This window comes from Tachypleus tridentatus, chromosome 13 (genome assembly GCF_004210375.1).
Source record: "Tachypleus tridentatus isolate NWPU-2018 chromosome 13, ASM421037v1, whole genome shotgun sequence".
Classification (NCBI taxonomy): domain Eukaryota; kingdom Metazoa; phylum Arthropoda; class Merostomata; order Xiphosura; family Limulidae; genus Tachypleus; species Tachypleus tridentatus.
The window spans coordinates 109,034,960-109,060,410 of NC_134837.1; the positions used below are offsets into that span (position 1 = coordinate 109,034,960).

At 31.2% G+C, this 25,451-nt stretch overlaps 1 protein-coding gene across 1 annotated transcript; it reads right to left on the minus strand.

The window, feature by feature from the left end:
* Positions 1-612: 612 nt before the first annotated feature.
* Positions 613-23,759, minus strand: LOC143240632 (immunoglobulin superfamily member 22-like). Its single transcript, XM_076483385.1, has 6 exons — positions 23,410-23,759; positions 18,592-18,867; positions 16,142-16,326; positions 15,544-15,673; positions 10,906-11,046; positions 613-4,898 (listed from the first exon to the last, which is right to left on the minus strand). The coding sequence occupies exons 1-6, from the start codon at positions 23,546-23,548 to the stop codon at positions 4,738-4,740; spliced, it is 1,032 nt and encodes a 343-aa protein (XP_076339500.1). The 5' UTR covers positions 23,549-23,759; the 3' UTR covers positions 613-4,737.
* Between the last annotated feature and the right edge of the window lie 1,692 nt (positions 23,760-25,451).

Sequence of the window (25,451 nt, forward strand, 5' to 3'; positions counted from 1 at the left end):
GTAGAACCCGTTCGTAATTAAAATTGGATATAAACATAAAACATACCAGATTATTTTGCCAGAAAATATGATTCTGCGCATTCCTTATCCTGGGCTGATGGTACTTTACCAAAAATTTGTAGAGGGTGGTATATTAAGAGCCGAGTTAGTATTCTCTTACAAGAATTATTAAACATCATCGTCTTCACGACTTAATTTTACTTATTCAGTTGATGTACAATTATGTATTATTTTATCTTAATAAATATATTGGGAACTCAAAACAAAGTTGACCTTTATTAATATATTTTGGCGGAAAGATTACATCACGTGTCACCCTATCGGTTTACACAGTCAGTATTTACAAGAATATTGACTGCTTCAATAAATGACATTTTGTACAATTTTCTGTATCATACTTTACTGTCGTTAACATCACAGGTTTTAGAACAACCTAATCAACTAGGCTAAATAGCTATTTTGTGCTACTGAAAGGTATACGAACAGAAACGAAACACCGAAGTACCGGGAAAAAGAAAAAACAAATGTAATATCGATATTTTAACGTTCTACAAATAACTTAAACAAAAAGCGATAGGGATATTAAACTTAATTAGTAAACAAGCTACAGCTGTGTATATATAATAATATTCAGAACTTTATTGAACTTTAACTAATACATTTATGTTTTCAATGCTAGAGGAACTATACTACAATGACATTATTATCCAGTCATTCTCCAAATATTTTACATATTATGAATAACTATTGTTCCTTTTCTGATTAAACTAAAATAATCTACATTATTCTCAAATGAAAAAAATAAAACATAGAAAACATCAATGCCCTATTTTAATATCAAAAACAAGTTATAAGTTCCAAACCTTCAAACTGATAAAAAAAAAGAAATGTTTCCCAAAATATTACAAAACTATAAAATAATAGCGTGACGACAACAGTGTAAAATATAAAATAATAAAAGTTAAAAAATATCGACAGCAAAAAGTACAAATAGAATAAGGTAAATTGGTCATTTGTAGCGCAATGTGATAACTATTAAAATATTGTTTCTAATTCGTAATAAGTGAAACACTGTTGGTCATCTATTTCTTAACTATTGCAAACATCAGAAAAGTTCTGGAAGCATCTACATACATTTTACCTACATATTAGACACAAGAGATTTTTTTTCTTAAATAATAACTAACAGTTCGATGAAAATAAAAACCGTAATAAATATTTTAAAACCAGTAAAACAACGAAATTAATACAGTAAAGGCTACTGTTCATCCTTCATCTAGCCTCTGTGATCTAGCGTTCCTAACTTGTTTTTTAATTAACATAAATGAAAAAAAATTATAAAATTATGAATACTGGACTATCCACTTGAACAACATTCTGACAAATATATACAATTTCCTTCATAATGCATGTGTATAATAAAATAATAAACCAAGAAAGAAAAGGGTTTACAATTTTGTTTGATACTCAAGAAAAGCACTGAATATTCTAACATGGACATATCTGATTACAATTAGATGCAGAAATGTAATTTATGTTGAAATATATCAACCATCTTTCAACTTCAACATGAATTTTTTTTTTCAGAACAATAAATGCCAATTATATTAAATGATTGAATACAAATATTTTACAAAACAGATGGTCTGAAATAATACATGCTAATTTGTACAAAACGTTTGAACAAAATCAACCTGAAAAAATGAATGGTTCAGATCTGTAAAGACGTATTTACATCAAATGACTGAGCATAAGTTACATAATCAGTGATCCAAACAAAAGTGTATTAAACATGATATTAAAAAAAAAAATTCTGATATTTACAATAATTCTTCTGCCTACAAACAGACAGATTCATTTAGATGCAAAACTGAAACAAATTATTGTTTCCTTGTTTTAAAAGCCATGTTGACATTGTAACAATGAATTTAGAAATTTTCATTATTACCCTTAACCAAAACAAGTGATGCATATATTTATATATGAAAACAAACCAAACTTGTGATGACTAAGGTGTGGTAAATAAACTTTAGTTCACGTTCATTAAGCTTCTATTTTGAAAAAAAAACTTTTTACAACACACAGGTAAATCTCCTGACAGTGATGTTTGATACATTTAAGATACATAACCATTTTTTGTCTCGCAAAACATACATGATTCAACAATATTATAGGGTTTTATATATATATCTTTAAATTAGTATTTTTTCAAAGATTATTTGTGCTACATTAAAACAATTAGCTAGCTAACTTTAATATTTTAACATTTAATAATATTCTTTGGATAATACCAATCACAACTTCATAGCTTTCAATTAATTCAAAATATTTTAGAAATACGTTTTTGGTTTTCATACCTTACAGCAATACCTGTATTCTTGCAAGTTTCAATGCTTATAAAAAAGATTATTTATTTCCCTTCTCAACTTGGACTTACTTTTGTTAGATCCAAATTTGTTTGTTTTTGAAATAACATTATCATTTGCTGAAAATTAACAAACCCCACTGAAGATTCTTTACTCACTTTCCAGTCTGTTAATCTCCTAAGTTTTCAGAACAGAATGATTTTTGAAGGTGAAAATACATGATGAGTAAATCTGATTATCTTTCTTTGAACATTCTTGTAATATTCTGTGAATCATTTACTTGTGTTTTGAATATTTAGAACTCTCAATTCTTGAAAGAGAAATTATAGAAACAAGCACTGGCAGAGACAAGAAATGTACCATTTTAAAAATTCACTTTTTTTGACAACTTTCACAAAACTGCTACTGATAAAAGATACCAAGATACATGCAAAGATAGACATACGAATATCGCAAAAATGTACATGTAGGTGTGTATTTACACACACACACAAGTACAAGGAGTTTTGTGCTTGCCTGTATATTGGTTTCTTCCATGACCAAAGATAAAAACTCTTTTAATGTTTTCAAACCACTTAAAAGGCATTTATCATGTCTCTTCTCATATATCTTAAAACATTATTTTTGGGTGTTTTTTAAACTGTGACAGACCTTCCTAACACCATGAAACATTAATTAAGACTAACATCTCACAAATTTTTTAAGGTCACCAATACATAAAACAACCTATTTATTACAATATACAAAAGAAAGATTTCAGAGATATGTTATAGCATGTAGTAAATAAAAATACCATTAAACATGTATTGTTTCAGAAACGTCTGAATAATTAGAAACAAATCAACTAAGTAAGGGCTTTCAATTAAAGAATAAAGTTAAATATTACAATGATGTTTTAATAAGCTATTTTTTAATTAACATTGATGGTTTTTACACATACATACTACCCATTGTATTCTACAAAAATATTTAAAATTTGTAATAGCCTAAACAACTGCAAACAATAAATTAAATACAAGAACATTTCTAATCAATGGCATCTAATTTTACAGCATATTATTACAATTTTGCATTGGCAAGATAAATTATGTGCATACTTAAAAACATTTTACATATCCTAAACCAAGTGTTGTGATACTTTTAGAATTTTAAGTGTTAAAAAACAAGAGCTGTTAATCCAGGGAAACTGGAAGTTTTACATGAACAGTAATGATTCACAAAGAGTAGAACAAATACTAAAAGAGCAGAAATGAAAGAAAAATTACACAAAACTGTACACAGAATTATTTCAGCATATCTGCAAACTTCATTTTTATTGTATTCCAATCCACTGAAACAAAAATGTTAGAATATCTTCTTAGTTAAATTTGGATATGAACCTGAACAAACAAACCAGAATTATAGTCAGAGTGAATTCTGGGTACATTTCTTGCAATATACTAAAATCAATTAATCAATTCAATTAAATGTTTTAATAGTTCAGAAATGCATCTTAACACAGATAAACAGGCTGTTACTGTGACCTTTGTTACACACTTAATGTGTAATATCTGCCAGATAATTTAAAAAGTTCATTATTAAATTAGTTTCAGTGTGTTCCAATATCAAAATAATTTTTAGCGACTTAATACTTTAAATTCCCATGGAAATATGTATGTATGTGTGTGTGTATATTCCACTGTAGAACACTGTCACAGGTACCTATATAGAACACAGTAAATATATAACCTTTGCTTTAGCCTTAAAAAATGTATCTTATATAAATATCATGAGAAATAGACATGAAGCAAAATCAAAATATTTATAATTAACTGCTAAGTCATATATGTTGCATGTAATTTGAAAAGTTTGGATATAAATGTAAAAATAATTATCTTATTTAATACTTCTTACAAAATGAGAAAATAATCATCTCTTAAATATTTATAATGCATTATGTTGATATAACAAGCAATAACCAAGATATAAGTAACTATACAACAACACGCGCTTTCTATGTGTATCTAAAAATAAACCTGGCACTGGGAGAGTTCTTTCTCTATAAACCTGGCAGTGAAAACATTAATTAAACATTTGATTACATGTACTAATGATACATGAAAACTTTTATGGTATTCAAAATGTTTTTTCCTTTGGGCAACTATTACTGTACACCAAATCAAATATAAAAACTAGCCTAGCCAGCATTTTCATTCATGCTATTTTGAAAAAAAATCAAGCAATAATTATTACATGTACAATCAATTAAGCCAAGACAGTAATCAATTCTAAAAGTTGTTTTTGAATTTTGCAGGTAACAGAGATACTACTATCACAAAATGAAAGTTTACTGAGACTTCTTTTGGCAATGATGACTAAACACTAGTTTCATTCATACTTGAGAAGGTTGTGCTACTGTAGTATTGTTGGTGGTCCTTACTTCTATGTTGGCATTAAAGTCAACCTGTTCCAAAAGATAACTTTCTTCCAAGTCAGTTCCAAATCCTGGGTTAGAGGTGATTTTTGGGAGATCATCAACGTCATCTGGAATTTCTGAGTAATAGAAGAAAAAACATAAGGTTTAAAGCTCAACACTTAAAGGTTGACTCAAGTTTTTCAATAAATGCCACACAGTATTAACTTCAAAACTGGATAATCTAAACAGTACTGATATTTTATCTCAGAAATTTAATACAGTTTGTTTCATCATACAATTTGACCTTTCCTGACAACAGAAAAAACACTATTAAACTAATTGATATAAATACATGCAAGATAATACATAACTTATTTCTGTCTGTTGTATTCATACATTACTGTAAGTACTTCTTCAAAGTAACACATACACTTCTGGATTTGAGAAATGAATGTAGCAAGATTCAACTACAATATATGTCAAATTTAACATTCTCCAAATCTGAAAGTGTATTTCTGATAGATACCTTCTACACACAGAAATGTTATTTGCACATCTGCCTAAGAGGCTTGCATGCCACTAGCTTTGAGCTAATTCTCACCTAAATTCACATGTTTAACATGAAACACACTGGTGCATGATTACATCATCATACAACAATAACTATTCACCAGTAGGAGGGAAAAACAACCTTCATGCACAGTTACTCTGTATGCACTTGCAATCACAATAATTTCATAACAATGCCTCACAATGATAAGGTAAGGAAGGTGCATCACAAGTGGAGAGGTCAAATAGGAATATGTGGGAGGAAAGTGTCATTCAGAAATAAATTTTTGATCAGGAAAAGGTTAACTTCCAACATATTAGTTGATCTTTTCACACTGAAATGTTAAAATGTGTGACAATCAGTGGTATGATCTCCATAAGGACACACTCATAAAAGACTGCATTTCGTTTCAAAAAGGGTACTGTTCACCCAAGATGAAAGAGCCTAAAGGGATGAGAGAAATGAGATCATGACCAACCACGCACCCATGCATAAGTGGTTGTCAAGCCAGTATGTGTGACATGGTTAGGGCGTGATCAGACTATACAGTGTATGCTCACTTCAATTTTACTAGACAGACTCTGGCTGGAGAAGGATACTGTAGGTGTTTGAGGGGCAATCCATAATACATTGACAGCATCACCTACTGTACTGTGCTGAACTGTCAAGGATTCTCTATGTTCTACCACCCCAGTGATGACGAACTGATTAGTGGCAACTTTCTCCTCTGCTACATTTGAAGAAAAAGGAAAAGTCTGCAACTAGAAAATTCTTTTACTACAAAGAATGCAATGGATGACTGCAAAACTCTATTTTTAAAAGCCAGCAAATGTAAGCCAAAGAAGTGGGCAGTCATTTCTCTGGTGTTGGATTTGTTAACTGAGTAAATTTGTATACCACAAGGATACTTGAAGTGGTGTTATGGAACACTTCATCTCACATTAGGCACTGGTACAGCCAGGGCTGATGAGCTGAACATTTTCAATTATATTAGCTCAATGAAGGTTCTGAGAAATAAGCATACTTTGGGAACCAAAAAAACACCTAATAAGATTCTGTTCAAAAGAAAATGAAACATGAAAAGGGAAACTTATATATGCATTTTAAACATTGTTGAACATTTAAAGTATGGCAACTGGTGGAAGTTGAAATATTGTGGGAGATGAAACAGCCAGGTGGTGAACAGAAGCAGCAATGAATGTGTGTAAAGTCATCCATACGCTTGTCTGAAGGATTTTGTCCCTAGGCTGATAAAGATGGGATGCACGAGAATGAGAAAGACCATAGATCAGATGCAAAGAAATGTGAAAACAGCCTGTGAACATCTACGTACAGAGAAGGTTATATCAACAAGACAAGTTGATGGGCCCATCCATTAATAACAGAAAGAAAGAAATTCCTGAAGGAAGGAGCATCTCAGCATAGGAACTGACAATAGCAGGGACCCTGAAAGGAAGAAATCTGTAATAAGCAACATAAAAAACCTAAAGAACACACAAGAGCCCATCCAGATCTGAATAATCATAGAGGGTGATAGAAAGAAAGAAGAGATGTAAGAAAGAAAAGATGACTATATCAATAACAACAGAAATCTAAAGAACGAATGACAAGGGTCTGGGTAGATTATTGTTGTTGGTGGTGGTCTATGGCACAAAACAACTAGGCTATCTGCACTATCTGGGTAGAGAAGTATATAAGTGCAGTGGAAGATGATGCAGGGAACATCGACAGCATAGACATCTGAGTGACAGGAATAACATGCCAGGAGAAGGAGGGGAAAATATGTGAAAGTGGCATAAAGAGCAAGAACCAAATACCTTGAATGGGGCACATATGAGAGCTTACAAACCCAAATTAAGGACCCAGTAAGACATGAGAGTTGGGCAAAGAGAACAATAAAGCAGAAGGGTATAAAGAAAATAGAGGAAGAATACATCCTGTTGTGACAGGAAGGTGAAATGTAGTGAAGACTTCATCCTGACAGCAAGTAATGGTGAAGACCTACAAGCCATGGTATAATAACCAATTAGAAAAGAAGAATAGTAAACACACTAGGATAGCTAGGAGGAAAAAAGTTGCAGGTGGAGCAAAAGACCACCAGTATCAGTGATAGACAGACAAAGTGGTAAGACAATAGGGACATGACAAGAAGATCTGGCCTGATAATTAATGGACCTGACAAATCTCACACATGAAGACATAAGGACGACATCTCTTGATGAAAAAAGGAATATGGAGGCTGAAACAAAAGTGAGGGGCCTGAACACTAAGAGAAAAAGCAAAGGAAACCAAGACTGACTCAACTAAAGAGTCACCAAACTAGGATTTGAGAAGTGTTGCATACAGGAGAATACAAATACAGAAAAAAGATACCAGTCTTGGATGAAACTCTTGACAGCTAGAACCAAAGAATGAGAAACAGGTGATCAGAAAGTAAGGATGAACTAGAAGGGGATGGTAGAGGTGTATATGAGAAATGTGACCAACCTAGAATAATCCCAAGAAAAAACTTGAAGATAAACAAACCATTATATGAGTAGAATGTGATCTGGTTAAGAAAGGTAGTATGCCACAAGGTTCATAACTTCTGGCATATGACAGACAAACTTAATAATGAATGAAACCAGAAGAGTAGGTCCAATACTCCAAAGCAAAGATAAATGTCAGAAACAACCACAGATATGTCAAAAAGAATTGTAACAGAAGGGGAAGTGTGTGAGAAATCCAATGAAAAGCAATAGAGTTGAGTAAATTGATGTGGAGTGAGTGATCATCACTCATCCAAATGCCAGATGCAATGATGTCATTTGGAGATTAGTTTTAATCTGAAAGGAAGCCAGCAATGAAGAGAGAGATCAAACTTTGGAGTTGATAAAAGAATGCTGGAAGTAGTATGGGCAAGATCAAGTTACTACTATTATTCATCAAGGAGAAGAGAGGTAAGGTTCACAAAAGGTTCTAGAGAAAGTATCCCTTAGATCCACAAGATTTACTGAAGGAAGCACATGCCACATTCATTGTATTGAAAGAACTCCTTTAGCAGGATGAGAGTGATAAGCACAAATCCTCATAAACAGATACTTTGCAGTTCACAGGTGAAGAAAAAAAGGCTGAGCTCAGCTGAGATAACAAATAAAGAAAATGCTCAAAAGTACCAACTATTGAGCACACATAAGAAAAGACTTAAATATATTAACAAGCCACTACAACTGAGTAGCCTCTTGCAAGAAAAGGGAGGTGTAAAAAGAGAGCATCATCTCAGAATGGGTTTCCTTGAATTACTAACAACTCCAGACTGTGAAGATGGCAAGTAAAGGTTCTCACAATAAAAATGAATACGAAAGGGGCTGACTTTATGCCAAATGAAAGAGCAAAGAACTGGAAAATACAAGTCTTATGAACAGAACATAGATAATATATGCAGGACAAGTCAATGAGAATGTGCATAAGAATGTGTTTGACATGTTGAACATGGTCAATGGCAGACTTGGGGAAAGACTATAGATGGAGTCAGAATGAGGAGCGTGTGTGTGTGTGTTTTCTTATAGCAAAGCTACATTGGACTATCTGCTGAGTAAACCGAGGGGAATCAAACCCCTAAATTTAGCATTTTAAATCCATTGACTTACAGCTGTACTAGCAGGGGGCCAAAATGAAGACAAAATATAATGGGAAGAAGAATGAAGAAAAATGGGAATAAAGACTATGGAAGAGAAGGTAAAAAACAACTACCAACTTAAAATAAGAACAACTCCTGATGAAGTGAAGGAAGATGAGTACCTACAGAGTTGGAAGTGACAGGATAGTCACTGACATGAAAAGCAATGAGCCAGACATTTGGTAATGGAAGGATGACAAAAGAGGAAAGCCTTTGACTCCTATTCCTCATATGTATCAGTCTACCCTTAATGTTTCCTTTCAACGTTACAAGGCTTTCCTTTTTTTTTTTTTTAACTTTTATAACTTCAGTCAAGGTCTCCAGTGAAAAATGAACACCATCAAAGACATCTAAGAAAAGAAATGTAGTCCAATGAAGATTGTATACACACAAAAAGGAAAGTGAAAAGTAGAGAGGAATGCAACTTGATCCAACAAGTCCCAAAAGTATAGGAACTAAGTATGGAGAGACAGAGTAAAAGTGGAACAGCCTAAGCTGGCAAACAAAGAGAAGGGAACAAACTTCTGAAGAAAATCTCTCTGCAGCATATTACAGTAAATAACTTAGAAGAATAAAAGTGGAGGAAAGAGAGGGAATACAGGAAATAGTGATAAAAAAAACAGACACAATCTCAAAGATAGAGAGTAAAATAGATGGCAAAGGGCCCAATCCCATAGTAGGCCAAATAAATACCAAAGACAGGAAATCAAGAAAGAAATGAATGAATGTCTGCAAGTCAGGACAAAGATAACCTGAAATGCAAGGGAGATGAAATATTTGAGGATAATGGAAGAACTGTTAGAGAATGAAAACAGCATAAACCCTAAAAACAAGCAAGAAGGAAAGATAAAATAAACCCTAAGAATTAAATTAATGGTGTAAAAAACACAAAATAATGAAGGACAAGGCAAAATATAACCTATCTTAGAATAAAGTCCAAGAAGAGAATGGTAGGTAAAGTTCATTCTTCAAAAATAGAGCACTACTCAAATCAAACAGGTTAAAGTCATAGTCCAATAGGCCATTCTTAACTGAGGAGAAAGAACATCAGCTGATAGGATTTGATTAGGAGACCTAATATGTTGCAGTCCATAAAATTGAGCAAAGCTTGCAACGTTTCTAACAGTCAACAAGCTTCCACAAGCCATAGAAGAAATAAAGCTAGTGTACATGCGTGTGTGTGTGTGTAACATCATTATTTTTAACAGAACTAAATACAAGTCATTCTCATTTTAGAATTTGAAACAATAATCAAAACTTTTGAAACAAAAGCTAAAGATAACTATAAACCCACAGTTTCATTAACATGTGGAAACCTAAAATTAAACTCAAAGGAGAAATTTGTGTATATCTGTTCAATGCATTGCCTAGAAAAAGAATGTAGTTACCATGAGTGCAAGTGCCTAGTTGGTGTTACTGTGTACAGAGGTTGTGCACAAAAGTTAAGAATGTGTCACACAGAAGTTGAGATGCACACAAGAAAACACTTGAACTTGAAAGCTGCCATATGAGATGTGAAGATTTAGTATAGGAGTGTAGAGTCATGTGTTACTTGAGCACGCAATGCTACTATTGGTTAATAGATGATGCATGATGAACTGCATGAGACACACATCAGAGTGTAATAACTAACAAGTACAAGGCTTGTGGCATGCATAAAGAAAAAGTCTACACATAGAGGGCAGCACTGAATGATAATAGCTAATCTTGTGATTGGAGATAAGTATTGAAAAGGATTGCATATTTGTCATTCTCTTACCATTTTAGTTGCTCTTTTATGATTTCAAACAGAAATATCTAAGCCATAGGTAGGAAGTCTAGTCTTGTTTTGGTTTCCATAACCATCATATACATGTTTCTCTTATTGTTTATGGAACTCTATTGTAGTTTGAAAATACTTTTATAAAGCCAAAGACCTTTGAATCATATTACTTACCATTATGTTCATCCTTGTATATCAATATACAACTCAAAACCGACAAGAGCAGAACAAAAGCAATCACTAAGGAAACTACAATCATCCAAATGGAAGAGGTGAAATCTTGACTTTTAAACCGTGTGAAATACTCCACGAGTTCTAAAAAAATATATCATACATTTATAACACTACAAAACCAGATAACAACTAAAGATCACCAAAAAAATGTCATTTACTAACAAATATGGTTTTTCAAACTATTTTACATGAAAGAAAAAGAAATAATATCATTTATTTATCAACATAATTACTAATATCAGAATAATGTAAAATATAATAAACTTTATTATTTTTGAAAAAAATATTTATAGTGAATTCAGTAACTAAGCTAAAATATGGAACATGGTAGTGACTTACAAAATTGTAATAAAGCAGATAACAGCAACAAAAGTAACCAAATATCACTGAGATAAAAGTTTAGCTCTAGTTGTATTCAGTGGCTACAACCAGATTTTGTAAACTACCTTGATACAACTGATAACTTGAAAGTTTGTACTATTTGATGATCACAATAATAATAAAAATGATGTATACTAATTCTGTACTTACAAATGAATTAAGTGTTTCATTCTTATGCACAATTTTGTTGCTATCACACAAATGAACAGCATTTCCAGCCTTGTTAATATTGATTATAGTTTTATGGAATGCTACAGGAGAAAAAACTATGAATAATTTACTGAAACCTGAACAATAGTAGTGAATGAAGTATTGAGTGTGTCACAGAGTAGTTTAAGTTAATTCCAGTATTTTTGTTTTTTGCCCTGAAGAATTTCTCTTAGTCCTTCACTTTCCACCACTGAAAAAAAATCTGGTGTTTTATAAATGCAAATTAATTGGAAAGTAGTATGTGCAACTTATAATGTATCAACTGGAAACTGCTACATTAAGGATTAATCGTTTCTTAAGTTTGCCATTTTTCATTGTTTCTTGAATGTGCTGCTGTATGTTTTTCTATGTAATTTTCTGCAACTATCCAAATGAGTTTTCTATCAATAGATGATAAATTACCCAAGTACATTTCTCTACTCTTATGAGTAGTGACTTAACCTACTGATTTTTGTACTTCACTGAAATTGTGAATGTGTATTTTAATATTTTATTATCACTGTAATCATTTTCTCTTACCACAAGTCTACAGCAGAACAGGCTAGGTATTCTGCATTAAAACCGAGACAGATATACTAAATGAAACACTGAAAGTCCATAACCTATTTAAAAAGTAGATTATTTAACAAGCATCAAATACGTATTTACATCAAACAATGGATAGGTAGAAAAACAGCTAATGCAGCAGTAAGCTGTTTTAAAAAAATATAATATTTAACTATATGCATATGCATGGACATAAAAAACTTAGAAAACTAGATAATCGTAAATCGCTAATTTAAAATGTGGAAGAGGAATCATTGAAAAGTACAGAAACAAGTTGAATCAAAATGCAAAGATTATATTTTCAAGCCTAAAACTAGGAACTCTAAAACAAATAAACTGGGCTGGAAATGGTGGCTACATTATTTTCTTATGCTATAAATTCCATTTTGACTCTACTAAAATTGATAAGTACAGTAAACATGATATCAAAATATAAGCTATTAATAATGTAGTACTGAGATACTGACAATTTCTGAAAGACAATGTGACATGTGGGCATGGCAAGAGGGGTTTGATTGTCTATTACATGTTTCTGTAACCAAATAAGATTAAAGGCTTTAAAAATTATGCTTTGCCTGAGCAGTGATGACATTATAATTTGTAATTTAGATTAAGTTCTGTACTTCTTACAGGAATGATAAATAAATTAGAGAAGATGGAATGTCTAGACAACAAATGTTACAATTCTAAAACTAGGGGAAATTCTATTTTTTTTGTTTATATTGTCTTATAAAAGTAAGAACTTAAAACTTATATACTATGAGCATGCAGATTATTAGCTTCATGTTTCCTGTATTTATTGGTATAAGATACCTTACATGTGGAACAAAATTCAGCTGACTTTAAAACTTTGAATTATTTAAGAACAGTGTGATCTCTACAAATAGCTTCCCATGATGAAAGATTAAGTTTGTTTATGTAGTCCATCAGCTAATGTTATTTAGAGCAGTTTGAAACTGCAACTCAGTATATCTTATATGCACTGATATGGATTCTTCCATATGGAGGCTATTTATGAGTATTAAAGTAAACTGTCCAGAGATGGCAGATGTCAATGCTTAAGTGTGTGACCCTCAAGATGAAACACTGAGGTACTTTATATTTCTATGTGAAAGACTGATATAATGTTTATCCCATGCAAACTTGGAATGATTTACTTCCTAAATAAAACTGGACAAATGGCCACAAAACTCATAACAATGGAAAAGCCAATAAAACACCAAACCTCCATGCAGTGTCATAAGCTTTCACCACATAAAAAAATACAAAAATTAGACTCTCTTTCTTAAGAAAGGCTTGTTTGATTCACATTTTTTAGTCAAAACCAGTGGTCCATGGTGAATCTCTACTTACAAGAGTCATATTGGATATTGGAAAGAACAGACTGATTTGAGGAACAAAACAAAACAAACATTAAACATCCTCTTCAAAACATTACACAGTCAGCATAAATGGTTTATAATAAAAAAAGGATCATTCCCAGACTCTGATAAAAAGGTGATAACAGTTTTATACCACAGGCTAGAAAATTTCTTCTCTTGACAGATTCAGTTTAAAGAAAGAACTAGCAGATGGCTTAGTGAATCAGTAAACAAATGACATATCTTGTAGCAGATAGAATTTGGTATGGTAAATGCATTACTGGACATTCAGTTTAAAAAATTTTCAGGGACGAGAAAGAAAGTATTTTGTCAAGTTCTTTCTTTGATGACCAAGAGTTCAGAGAATCAGGTAAAAATGAAAATAATAATAAGAAAGGCACTCTCAACATGTGTTGGTAATTTCCTACCAATCAGTCACTCTTAGCTGTTAGGTTGGAAGATCTGAAAGAACTTCAAATGCTTGTTCTAAAAAAACCTTTGCACAGGAAGAGATGCTGGAAGATAATCTGATGCAAAATTATCTTTAATGTTGTCAGAGTGCAAGACCAGAATTTAAGCCATTGAAAAGCTATGAGATTGATATATAGAATATACGTAGAAATTATCCTATGATCTTTTCTAAGCATTACTTATTTCCTAACAGTCAGGAATCCATCATAATAAGGATATAATGGAAAATGTGTTAGTTCTGGTGAATGGTCTATGAAGTTACACTGAACACATGACCTCTCACTGTTTCTACACAGTCATAAATAGATGGTAGGTTAAGTAACCCTTTCATGCCTGTGTGGATGCATTTTGTTTCAAGACTTTTTAGTAAATAACATTAAGTATTTTCATCTGAAGAAAACTTGTAAGATTTAAAGTTTCAAATGCAGTTAAATACCATGCATTTAAAAAATTTATATGTAAAATAATAAAATTGTACATGTTTCATTTTATCCATATAAAGGTAATAGAAGGAGTAATGATTTGGCTAAGGTGTACAGCTTGATTTTAGGAACGTGAAATAATCCAGTCTATGATTTGGTTAAATAACTTACACTGACATTCACCAAGTTAAAATATATCAATTAAAAATTGAGAGTTTCAGTAATTTTATTAAAACCTTCATTCCAAATCTGAATATTTGATTAGTCAAATTTTTCTTTTTATTGTACACTTTCTTCTTGCTGAAGCATTTACTTCATTTGCTCGAGATAGGTTCCAATAAAATAGTCCCAAATACCAATAAATTTAATACTTAGAATGTCAATGCATGTAATCTATTCTAATATCAATAATTATATGGAATAAGTCTTAAAGAAACTCAAGTTTGACAGATTTTAGTGACTTGAGACTTACATAAAATCCAATATAAATATTTTTTGTCCATCTTCTCAACACTTCTTTAGAAACAGATGGAGAACCAATTATAGTTTGTTCAACATCAAATTAAGTTAGTATGGTATGAATGGCTTACAGTAAACATTTTCAGACACAGATTGTTGACATATACTGAATGAGTCAAATTACTTTAATATCAGAGCTTACATACTAATAACAATCTATTAGTGACTTCTGCTCATTTAATACCTGTTGTTAAATCATTATTAGAACAAAGTCTCATGCAACAGAAGCAGCTTACTCTTGTTAAATGGTAATTATCATCTGAATGTTGAAAAAATAAACTTCTGTTGACTCTGTCTATACTGATATTGTTCCAAACAATCTACTACTAAACACAGCCATGTGGGAAAGCTAGTGAGCAGGTGAAAGATTCCATGTAGCAACACTTTCTTGTTCTTGCTGTGAGCAGGCAGCTCACATTTTCTGAACTCTGTACAACAGATAATGCTTTCTGGGTATACTTTAAATGGAAGAAACAGTTGCTACACATGTAAGGCAAGGTAAGTAAACAGTGAAACTTTAAAAACACTACTGTACTTTAGGTACACTACACTATATATGGACAATATTATTAATGCAGGTAACTTGTGCTGATTGAAAGTTAACACTACAACCTAATACACCTATAGTACAAATAATAATAAAACCTTTCCAATAACGTTTTACTAACGGGGAGGATCCATGGGTTTAACAGTAGCTGCCTGTACAGTAGAAGGCTCTCCAGGTCCTAGTCTATTGGTGGCCCAAATTCTAAACACGTACTCTGTCCCTGGCTGTAGGTGGTAAATAAAAAACTGTCTCTGTGGGAAAAGAAAATGAGAAAACTTTCTCTAGTTTCTCTTCACTGAACCTTTAATATTAAATAATTCATTTACCAGAAAAATGTAGATAAACATTAAAACACTGATGTGTCAAGTAGTTTTATTCTAAAACTGCACAACTATAACAAACCCTGTTTTATACAATATGCTCAAACTGTATCTTTCTGTAATACTTACTTCTCAAACATGTGAATTATAAACAAACAAGAATTTGTTTGATTTTTAATACTTTAAAAAACAAGTTAGCTTTAAATATATGAGTGAAGTAGAAAATATAATAAAAGAAACAAATCTTGTTAAGAACTTTTTTTCTGCACAATGTTTTAACTCATTATAAATCTTACAACTGAATAATGAAAGACAAGAACTAAATCAAATTTATAAACTCTTCACAGTATAACTATTTCTGTACACAGAATATTAGCAATTGAAAAATGTAAAACTCACAGTAGATGGACTTATGTGTACAGGAAGTGGGAGATGTCCAGATTTATTGCTAGAAGAAACCAAGGGGTAATAAAGCAGAGTAAAATGTGTGACTGGATACCCTCCATCACTAGTAAGATGCCAACGCACTGTGGCAACAACAGTTGATGGATGTACGGTCACGTTGGTTAGTTTGCCTGGTGGGGCTATAAATACAAAATGAAAACAAAATAAATCAAATACACTCATATACTGACAACAACTTTTACTTACAATATCAAATAATCAGTTGCACTACCAAACTGATAAAACAGTTACATCTAGACTGTAGATTTAAATTATTCAGTTACTTCTTAGTAGTTCATGTTATCAGTCCACTATATTTTTTTGTTCATTGTTAAATAGCTTTTAATTTCACTAAAGTACACTAAGGTACATGACAATCTCATTAACCGATTCAGTGTCTTAGACAAGATAACTCGTCCAAGCCAATCGGTAACACAGTGCCACAGACGAGTTAATTTGTTCTCAATAATACCTAACTTCAACGCTAGATGCCAGCACCATATATGCATTTGACCTACTTACAAATTGTTTCACTTTCAATCCAAAATGGCTTCATGTAAAAAGTTACAAAATGAAGAAACATTAGAGTTGTATTGTAGCAGCTGAAATACTTGGGGGTCAACAGGTTAAACCTTCACACACACACATAATAAACATTGTGTGCCTACAAAATGTTATTGCCTACAGTATGTTTTTGATACATAATAGTTGACCTGCAATGAAGCTAAAACAGATAAAGCTTAATGTAAAAATCTTCATTTTTACTGCAGCAAATATCAGTATAACTGGTTTTCTAACTGATTAACACTATCAAACACTGATTTTATTCAAGTATTTAACTTGATTGGTGTTCTAGTTAAAGTGTACAGAAATATATAGCTCTAAGCAAAACATTTAGCACTGAAAAATAGTATGTTTTGAAATAGTAGTGGTTGAATGTCTTTTGGTTTTAATTGTTTACTACAGATCTAATTTCCATTGTGTTATAATATTTTTCTTTGTTTGACAAGTTTTTTTTATATTTTATTACGCATATGTGCAAATGATGGTATTTTTTTTATCTTAAAAAGTTATGCATAAGATAGTGTGCAAGAAACTTACGCTAATATTTTGCCAAAAGCAGGATAACTCCAAGTTATCCATTAACAACATTGTGTTAATTCATGTAATGACTTAACAAGAGGCTAAAGTTCAATAATTCTATAAGAGACAACAAACTACAATCAAAGTGTATTTGAAAGATATCTTGTAAAATAGATTTTCTATTAATTTAATACTGTTATTTCATACAGTCCTGACAAACCACGAACATTAGAATTATCATATGCTTAACACAGACTGTAAACTAGCAAGATCTTAAATATAGCTTAATAGTGAATTCCATTAAATGTTTACAGAATTTTTAGTCTTTCAGGGTACTTACCTTTACATTGCAATAACTGTACACTCTTAACACTTTCTTCACAAAGCATAGTGAAGGCTTTTGTCTCTTAACATTTCATTAGTTCATTACATTATAATATGTGCAATATTAAAAAGGATTATATCACTGTTTTACATATTTATTTTCAGTAACAAACTAACATCAGTTCTGTATGTTAAGAATTGTGTAAGGGTGGGCAAGGTCTACCAATTTCTCTAACTTGAGTTGTGGTACACAACAGCCCCTCATTAAAACTAGATAGTTTTTAAAATGAATGTGGTAGTTTGTTTTTAACCTGTTTTCTTTAATGTTTTAATGTACACTGCATCAAAATAGGCCTAAACTGCCATTCTAATAGTAAAAATGTGTAGAACATGGAAATATTTAAACCATCTTGGGTATCTGACTGCCAATAACATGTACACTTCTAGCTCTGCCTCCTTCCCACCACAGAGTGATGCCCATTTTATATCTGCCACCCCTTATGGTGTGACTTGATGTAAATATCACAGAGAAAAGTGGAATTTTACCATAAACAGAACTCACTCTCCCTTCTGATATATATTTATCTTAGAAGCAAATAATGATTATTTACTACATAGTATCTTACAACATTATTGAAATAAACTACTTTTTGTTAACATTTTTATTATATTAACTCAAGTCAAATAATGTTATACTGATCAATGACATTGTTAAATTTAGTGCAAAGTTACTCAAAGTCTATATGAATTAGTCATCCCTAATTCAGAAGTGATAGATGAGATGAAAACAATTACTTAGCAACACCCACCACCACCTCTTGGACTATTCTTTTGCAATGAATAGTGGGAATGACCTTCACCTTATAACACCCCCATGGTTAAAAGGGTGAGCATGTTTGGCAAAGGATTTCAATACCGTAACCCAGATATTATGAGTCAAACACCCTAACCTCCAGGGCTTATTTTCATTAACTACTTAAATAAACAAGAGGACCTACTTCTGATGATCAATATTGTACTGAGTGTTTGATGGCTATGGTAACTGTCGGCCATGCACGTGTAGTTTCCTGCATCCACAGTATTCAATCCAGCTGACACTAGTAGCATGTAGCCTTGTTTTGGTTGCCAACTAAGGTCAGGAGTTAGCTGCTGTCCATCTTTTAGCCAGGTCAATTTTGGCTGAGGATACCCACTCACCTTACACTGTAGAGTTAATCTGGAGCCTAAATCTCCTTCAGTGATTGGAGGAAGAGGCTGCAAGACTTGGATAGCATCTGTTAAGAAAAAAGAGGGTGTTAAAATACACATTTATTATTTATATATCTTGTAAATTAGCTTGTACCACTCTCATCCAATAAACGGTTTTTTCTATACACACTTTCATCAGCTTTCTTTTTTTGTGTGCAGTTCACCATTTCACATTTTCTTCTACAAATAATGTTTCGTAAAAAGGACTTGCCAGAACCATAACACTTAAAAAATATTTTTCCAATTCTTTCAGAGTTCAATAGCATTATGTTATTATAGCTAGTTTCCCTCTCTTCAAAATATTCTGAATTTCATTAAAATATCAACTTTCCTAAAGTCAGAAACCTGCTGGATAATACTAAAAAACTACCTTCCATGAAAATATCAAAACTAATAAAAAAGATCAACCATTATGTGCAGTTTTGATTCTTTACCTTAAGAAAGTAATTAAATTGTTCTGGCTACTAGGATTATTTTGGAAACAGTAAAATTTTCATATCAGAATATGTTGAGATTCTTAACTTGTTCTCTCTTAAAAACAATGAAGGATTGGGGATAATATCCAATACAAATTTTTAAATTGTTTATACTATTATCTGAAAATTATAAGATAATAAGTCATTAATCCAAGATTTGGAATGGTCTGGTATATCTCCAATAGAGGGTGTTTGGCTTTGTGAACAATCTGTAACAAACTGACACCTAGTGAGTGAAAGATTGCAATGTTATATGAGTTTAAAAAATGAATGAATGAATATTTGGAGAAATAGGGCTGGATTTAGTGAGTAATTAATTTTTGTTTGTTGAGAGAGGCTAGAAGTCAGAATGACCTTTGATGTAGAATAGATCTCTTGACATATTATAATTTATAAACACTGACTAAAAAGGATTAAAATAAATTTATACCTGGCATGTCAAATCTCCCTTTGATGTCCAGAGTTTATAAAAACTGACTAAAAGCAGAAAACAAAACCCTAACAAAGAATAGTAAAGTGAAAATGAGAAATAAAAGATTTTGTTAGAATATCAAGCATTAAATTAGAACAAAATGCTTTATGAGAAAAAGAAAGTTCATTAGATCCATTTCTTCTTCGAAAACCAGTCATCTACCAACTCATATTTGTATCTCACAGCTATTAAAAGAAAGCAAGTAAAAAATGCAAGGTATTCTATAGGATGTTGACACTTTATGCAGGTTCAGCAGCACAATTACAAAACAACTGAAGAGTATACAAAGTAAGGTTTAGCCAAAAGTTATGAAAAAAAACAACACTAAGATGCCAAAGAAAACATCTGTTCATCTGGCTACAATTATATGTCAAACACATGAAAAAAAATAACAGAAGAGTATCTACAGTACCCATTTGGTGTGTAGCAATGGAAAGTTGAAAAACCTTGGTTATATTGTCAGATAAATCATCAAATTTAACAGGTATAAAACCAATCTGAAATGGGCATGTTAAAAGTTGATATAGAAAACTAGAACTTAATAAAATGTACTCAGCATAGTTTATGAGAAGGCTGTTTTGTCCCAGTACCTTACTAATATTTGATAGGGTCCAATATTTCTAAAAAACAGCTTTTTCTTTTGGCTTTTGATAAGTTTTGATGAATTCTACACAAATAATTAACAAGTTAGGCTCATATACCATAAAGATAGAAAAGTAGATTAAAAATTGACTTATTGGTAGTGATGAAAAATTAGCAATAAACAAGTAGCTTTCTAGGTCCTTTATAGAATTTTACCTTTTTTCTTTGCTTTACTTTACATAAAATACTGTTAGAAATAGGCTTTTAAATAATCTAAATTAGCCTGATTGTCATACTATTGGAGAATTATGATAAATAACAAGAATACAGTTTTAAATTAATAACAATATCAATAGGTTTAATAACACAAAAAGAAGGTTTAAAATGTTTCAATAGTGAGGAGTGTGAAGTCCTACAGATAAGATGTAGAAACTTCAAAATGGGTGTGATTCACATGCAAAGCAATTCTTAGCACTAAATACAGGAAAAATATCTGAGCTTGATTGTTAAGAATATACTTTTACCTAAGTGACTGAATGTAGTGACAACAGTTAATTCTAACTTTAAGAATTTATAATAAGACTAACACTGATCATATTAGTTCCAAAATTTTCCCTGTCAAGTAAAATTCCAGATTTTTCAGACCTATACACTATATTTCCACTATTCCTTATAATTCCATCAAATTAACAATCTGTAAGAACCCATGATGATGAGAAAACCCTCTTATAGAGAAAATTATACATTTAAAAACTGCTGGTATGGGTAGAGAAAGCACTAGTAAAGGAGCAAATGTTTCAACCTTACTACAACTTTGGATGGACAATTTGTAACATTTATAAAGAAATCTCATTTTTGCAATCTATCATTAAGTATAATAAAATAATAATTATCATTACATAATATACAGTAACTGTCAAAATAATGTTGAAAAATACCAATAAATGACAATCAGTGATGTCGAGAAAATTCACTTGTAGAGAAAAATATATATGTAAAAGTATATATGTAAAAACGGCTCATTTGGGTTGAGAAAATCTTGTTTTACATAGAGGAGCGAACAATGTTTCAACCTTCTTCGATCATTGTCAGGTTCACTCCTCTACGTAAAAAAAAATCTCAACCCAAACGAGCCATTTTTACATATATAATAAATCACATAGTTAAACAATATTTGTAATTACTAATGATTCCAAGCTTTAAACAAAAGGAGGGCCCACATATATCACCAACATTTTTAGGTTTTAAAATTTAAATTTTAATACTGTGACTCCCTTTTCAAATTTTTTTTCAAAGTCCTTCCAGATTCATGGCCACCCTCAATAATGATTTCCTGGAGAGAGTGCATAGTTATAAATCCTGAAATATCACACCTATCCATATGATATTTCAGGGTTGATCAAGCATTTAATGGTAAAATTAAGGTATGTGTACAAAAAAAAATCCTAAACTGATTCTTGGCCAGAACGTTTTATTTTTGGAAAGCTAATAACGATGGATGTTGTAATGGTCAAAGCTATAATTCATACAGTATCATTTGTTTATTTGTTGGTTATAAAATTCAACAAGCTAGATTTTAGAGGTTTGGTGTTTGGATTAACAGTTAAATGTCATACAACTAACTTATGTTTTTGTTTAATTTCACAAACAAATTGTAGTTATGAAAATGTAATTCATTAGAGAAGGATTTAAAGCAAATTACTTAATAGATTATTTATTAACTCTAAAAACTACTCTTCTAGATTAATACTGAAAAAAAAACAACAACAATATGACAAAAAGCCTGTCTATTCAGGTTACCCTATCATTCATTTACTCAACCAATCTAATTTTACTGAAGCTCTTTGCTTAAACATATTCAGTATATGCCATTTCCTTTAAGCAAAACACATTGGATAGCTCTTGCCCACTTTTAAACATAAATAATGAAAACCTAATAATACAGTTATTAATCTTCAAACCAATTAGAAACTAGAGAGCAGCTAAGAAATCCACGCACTGACCAAGTTTCTAAAATTTTAATAATTTAGAATCATAGTTTCTATAATTGTATAATATGCTGTAACATGTTACATTTGTCCATCATATATTTAGAGCTTACATAATAAATCATGCGAGTATCAAAGGAACAATAGTTTTACCTCTTTTTAAAACAGGAAGTAATGGCTTTGCATCAAAAACAGAAACCATAAGTAACATCTCAGAGAAAGGTATCAATAATATATAATGTATTGTTAAGTGATATTAAACAACTCAAGTACTAATTATTTGTTTATTTACAGCAAAGCCACATTGAACTATCTGTTGTATTCACTATAATGAATCAAATTTCAGATTTTAGCAATCTAAGACTGTATGCTTACCACTATTCTAACAGAAAGATAATCTATTAATATTACATGCTAATATACAGAATTGATACACCTTTCTTATAAACATATATAGTAGTACATCTTTTTTAAAAGTTGAAAAATTCAATTGTACATAATTAAATTATAAAATTGTTTTTATATAATAATAAGTATAAAACCCTATTTCTTTTTACACCAAACAAACAAGAGAAAGTTATTGTAAACTATTTTATACCTGAAGAAGTTTTCTGTTATCAAATCATTTCAGGTTTCTTTTATAAGATTAGTTCCTAATTGTAAATCACTAACAATTATTCTGTTTAATGAGAATCGAATACGTTTCACATTTCCACAAGAAAAACTTGTGAAACTTACCATTTACTTATACCTTTAAATTTTAAATGTCAAAAATTAAGTTGAAAATGTATTACCATACATTGGACAAAGATTATTCAAGCTACGATTAAAACCAAGTAAGTTTCAAATTTGTTTAACATGTATTTCAGGCAGCTGTTCTTTACAAATCAATATAATAATTAAGACTTAAGCATATTAAGCCAAGCTACATTTATATTTACTGCACAAAAGAAGGGCAAATTTGTTCACAATTTGACTTATCAATTATATTCCAATTTTTACCAGGTCTTAGTAAATGCTGATGATGAAAAGTATCAGTTTTAGACATACCCGTTGCAGGTCTGACATCAGGTTTAATGCCAACAACATAATTATGCCTAAAAGTAAAACTGCTAATAATAAAGCCTAAGGCAAACTTGAACAACAGGTAAAAAGGCTTTTCAAACACTTTACAACTGACTGTTGACATTGCCTTATTCAAACGACAGTTTTTTTCGACGAAATGACAACTTTTACAAGTACATATCTAAAACTTAGCATATCCAATAAATCAATAATTCTTAGCTAATTTTAAAGTACACTCATTTTAAATAGATTGTCCCTATTATTCCGAAAATCACATATGATACACTGTTTAAGGCATCTCCCTCGAATACAATGAAAATGTATTGAAAGGGGGCGCTCTTATAGTGAAGTTCTTTGTTGATGTTAAAATCAATGTTTAAAAAAATGCGCAAACAGGAATACAGTTAAATGCCTAAACAGTTTTTATTAATTGTTCCAAGTATAATATATAAATAATTTGTGTATCTTGTAGGATAGATCTGTAATAATATGTTATTTTCTTTGTTTGCTTAACATAAATTTTCAGTCTTTTACTTTCGCTGAAGAAAAATTACACCCCAGAACAATGGTGTTTGAACAGAAATAATGTTTCTCCAGTATCCGCGAAGATTCTTTAAAAATGTTTTAATCGTCTTTCTTAAGAAACCAACCAATCTATTATGTTTCTTTTTTATATGTTGCATATCTGTCACAGTAGATTATAATGAAAAATGTCTCCAACAGTAATAATAATATCAACTGATTAAGACATGAAAAACGCTCAACCGTCAAATCTTATATTCTTCTATAATATGCAACTAGCGTATTTTTAAAACTTCTGTTTCATATTATCTAGTAAAAGTTTCAAATAAGCACATCTTATCTGTTACTGGTTGCTATTAAAGATTTTTTTTTCCAATACATCAACAGGACAGTTTCAATATATAAACTATTCCAAAACTATTCTTACTTTGGTACAGGATATAACGCTACACCAGTTTTGGTGTACCCCATATATCTTTTGTTTATTTATTTGTTTCAAGCACAAAGTGACACAATAGGCTGTTTGTTATCCTCTCACAGCAGTTATCGAAACCCGATTTATAGCACCGCTGTAGAGCTAAATCGTAATGAGGCATTAAATATGCATGGTACTGCATATGAGAGTCACACATGTATAAAATCGAAAACGCCGTAAAGCTAAGTCTGAGTTATTATATTTTAAGTCAGACGATACTTTGGTAATGCTCCAGTGAATAAAGGCAGTTAGTTAACCGAAATGTCATTAAAATAAAATATAATAATCCAAGCATTGATTTCACTCCTTTTCGTTTTTATTTGTGTGTGGAGAAACCATAAAAACTCTTTAAAAAAAAAAAGAAATAAAAAGCAAATACAAAATATTTTCTCTATCGACACCGATTAACTTGTAATATTTGAATGTTATTATTTCATTTAAAAATCTCAAATATGCCTTGAAATTGACATCATATTGTTTTCTTTACAGTAAGTTAACAAGAAAAAATTTCCAAAGCAAGTTTAGTGAAACCAGCTAGAGAACTCTTATTGCTAGGAAATTGTAATACCAAGATGTGCTTCTACACCAATAATGTAAATAATATATATTATATTAAAATAAAACGATAATACTGGTTTAATACAATCACTGCAGAGATTGAATATATTATATTAAAATTATTTTCAAACCTGACCACGTCGTTAAAGTTCATGTCGCCACATTCCGTATATCCTGACAATATCTCTCTATTGTAGTTTCCATCTGACGTTACAGAAGGAGGGCGTTATAATGTAAGAGTCAAGTCAACATTTCTTCTCTTCTTGCCTATTTCTTCTAAATTTAAGAAAAAGCAAACTTCTTGCAAGTTCATAGTTTATCTATACTACGATAGTTTCTCAGCAACTGTTTCAACAGTTCGAGCGTGAAAAATGCTAACTGCTGCTTGTTTGTTTCGAATTTCGCGCAAGGCTACTCGAGAGCTATTTGCGCAAGCAATCCCTAATTTAGCAGTGCAAGACTAGAGGGAAAG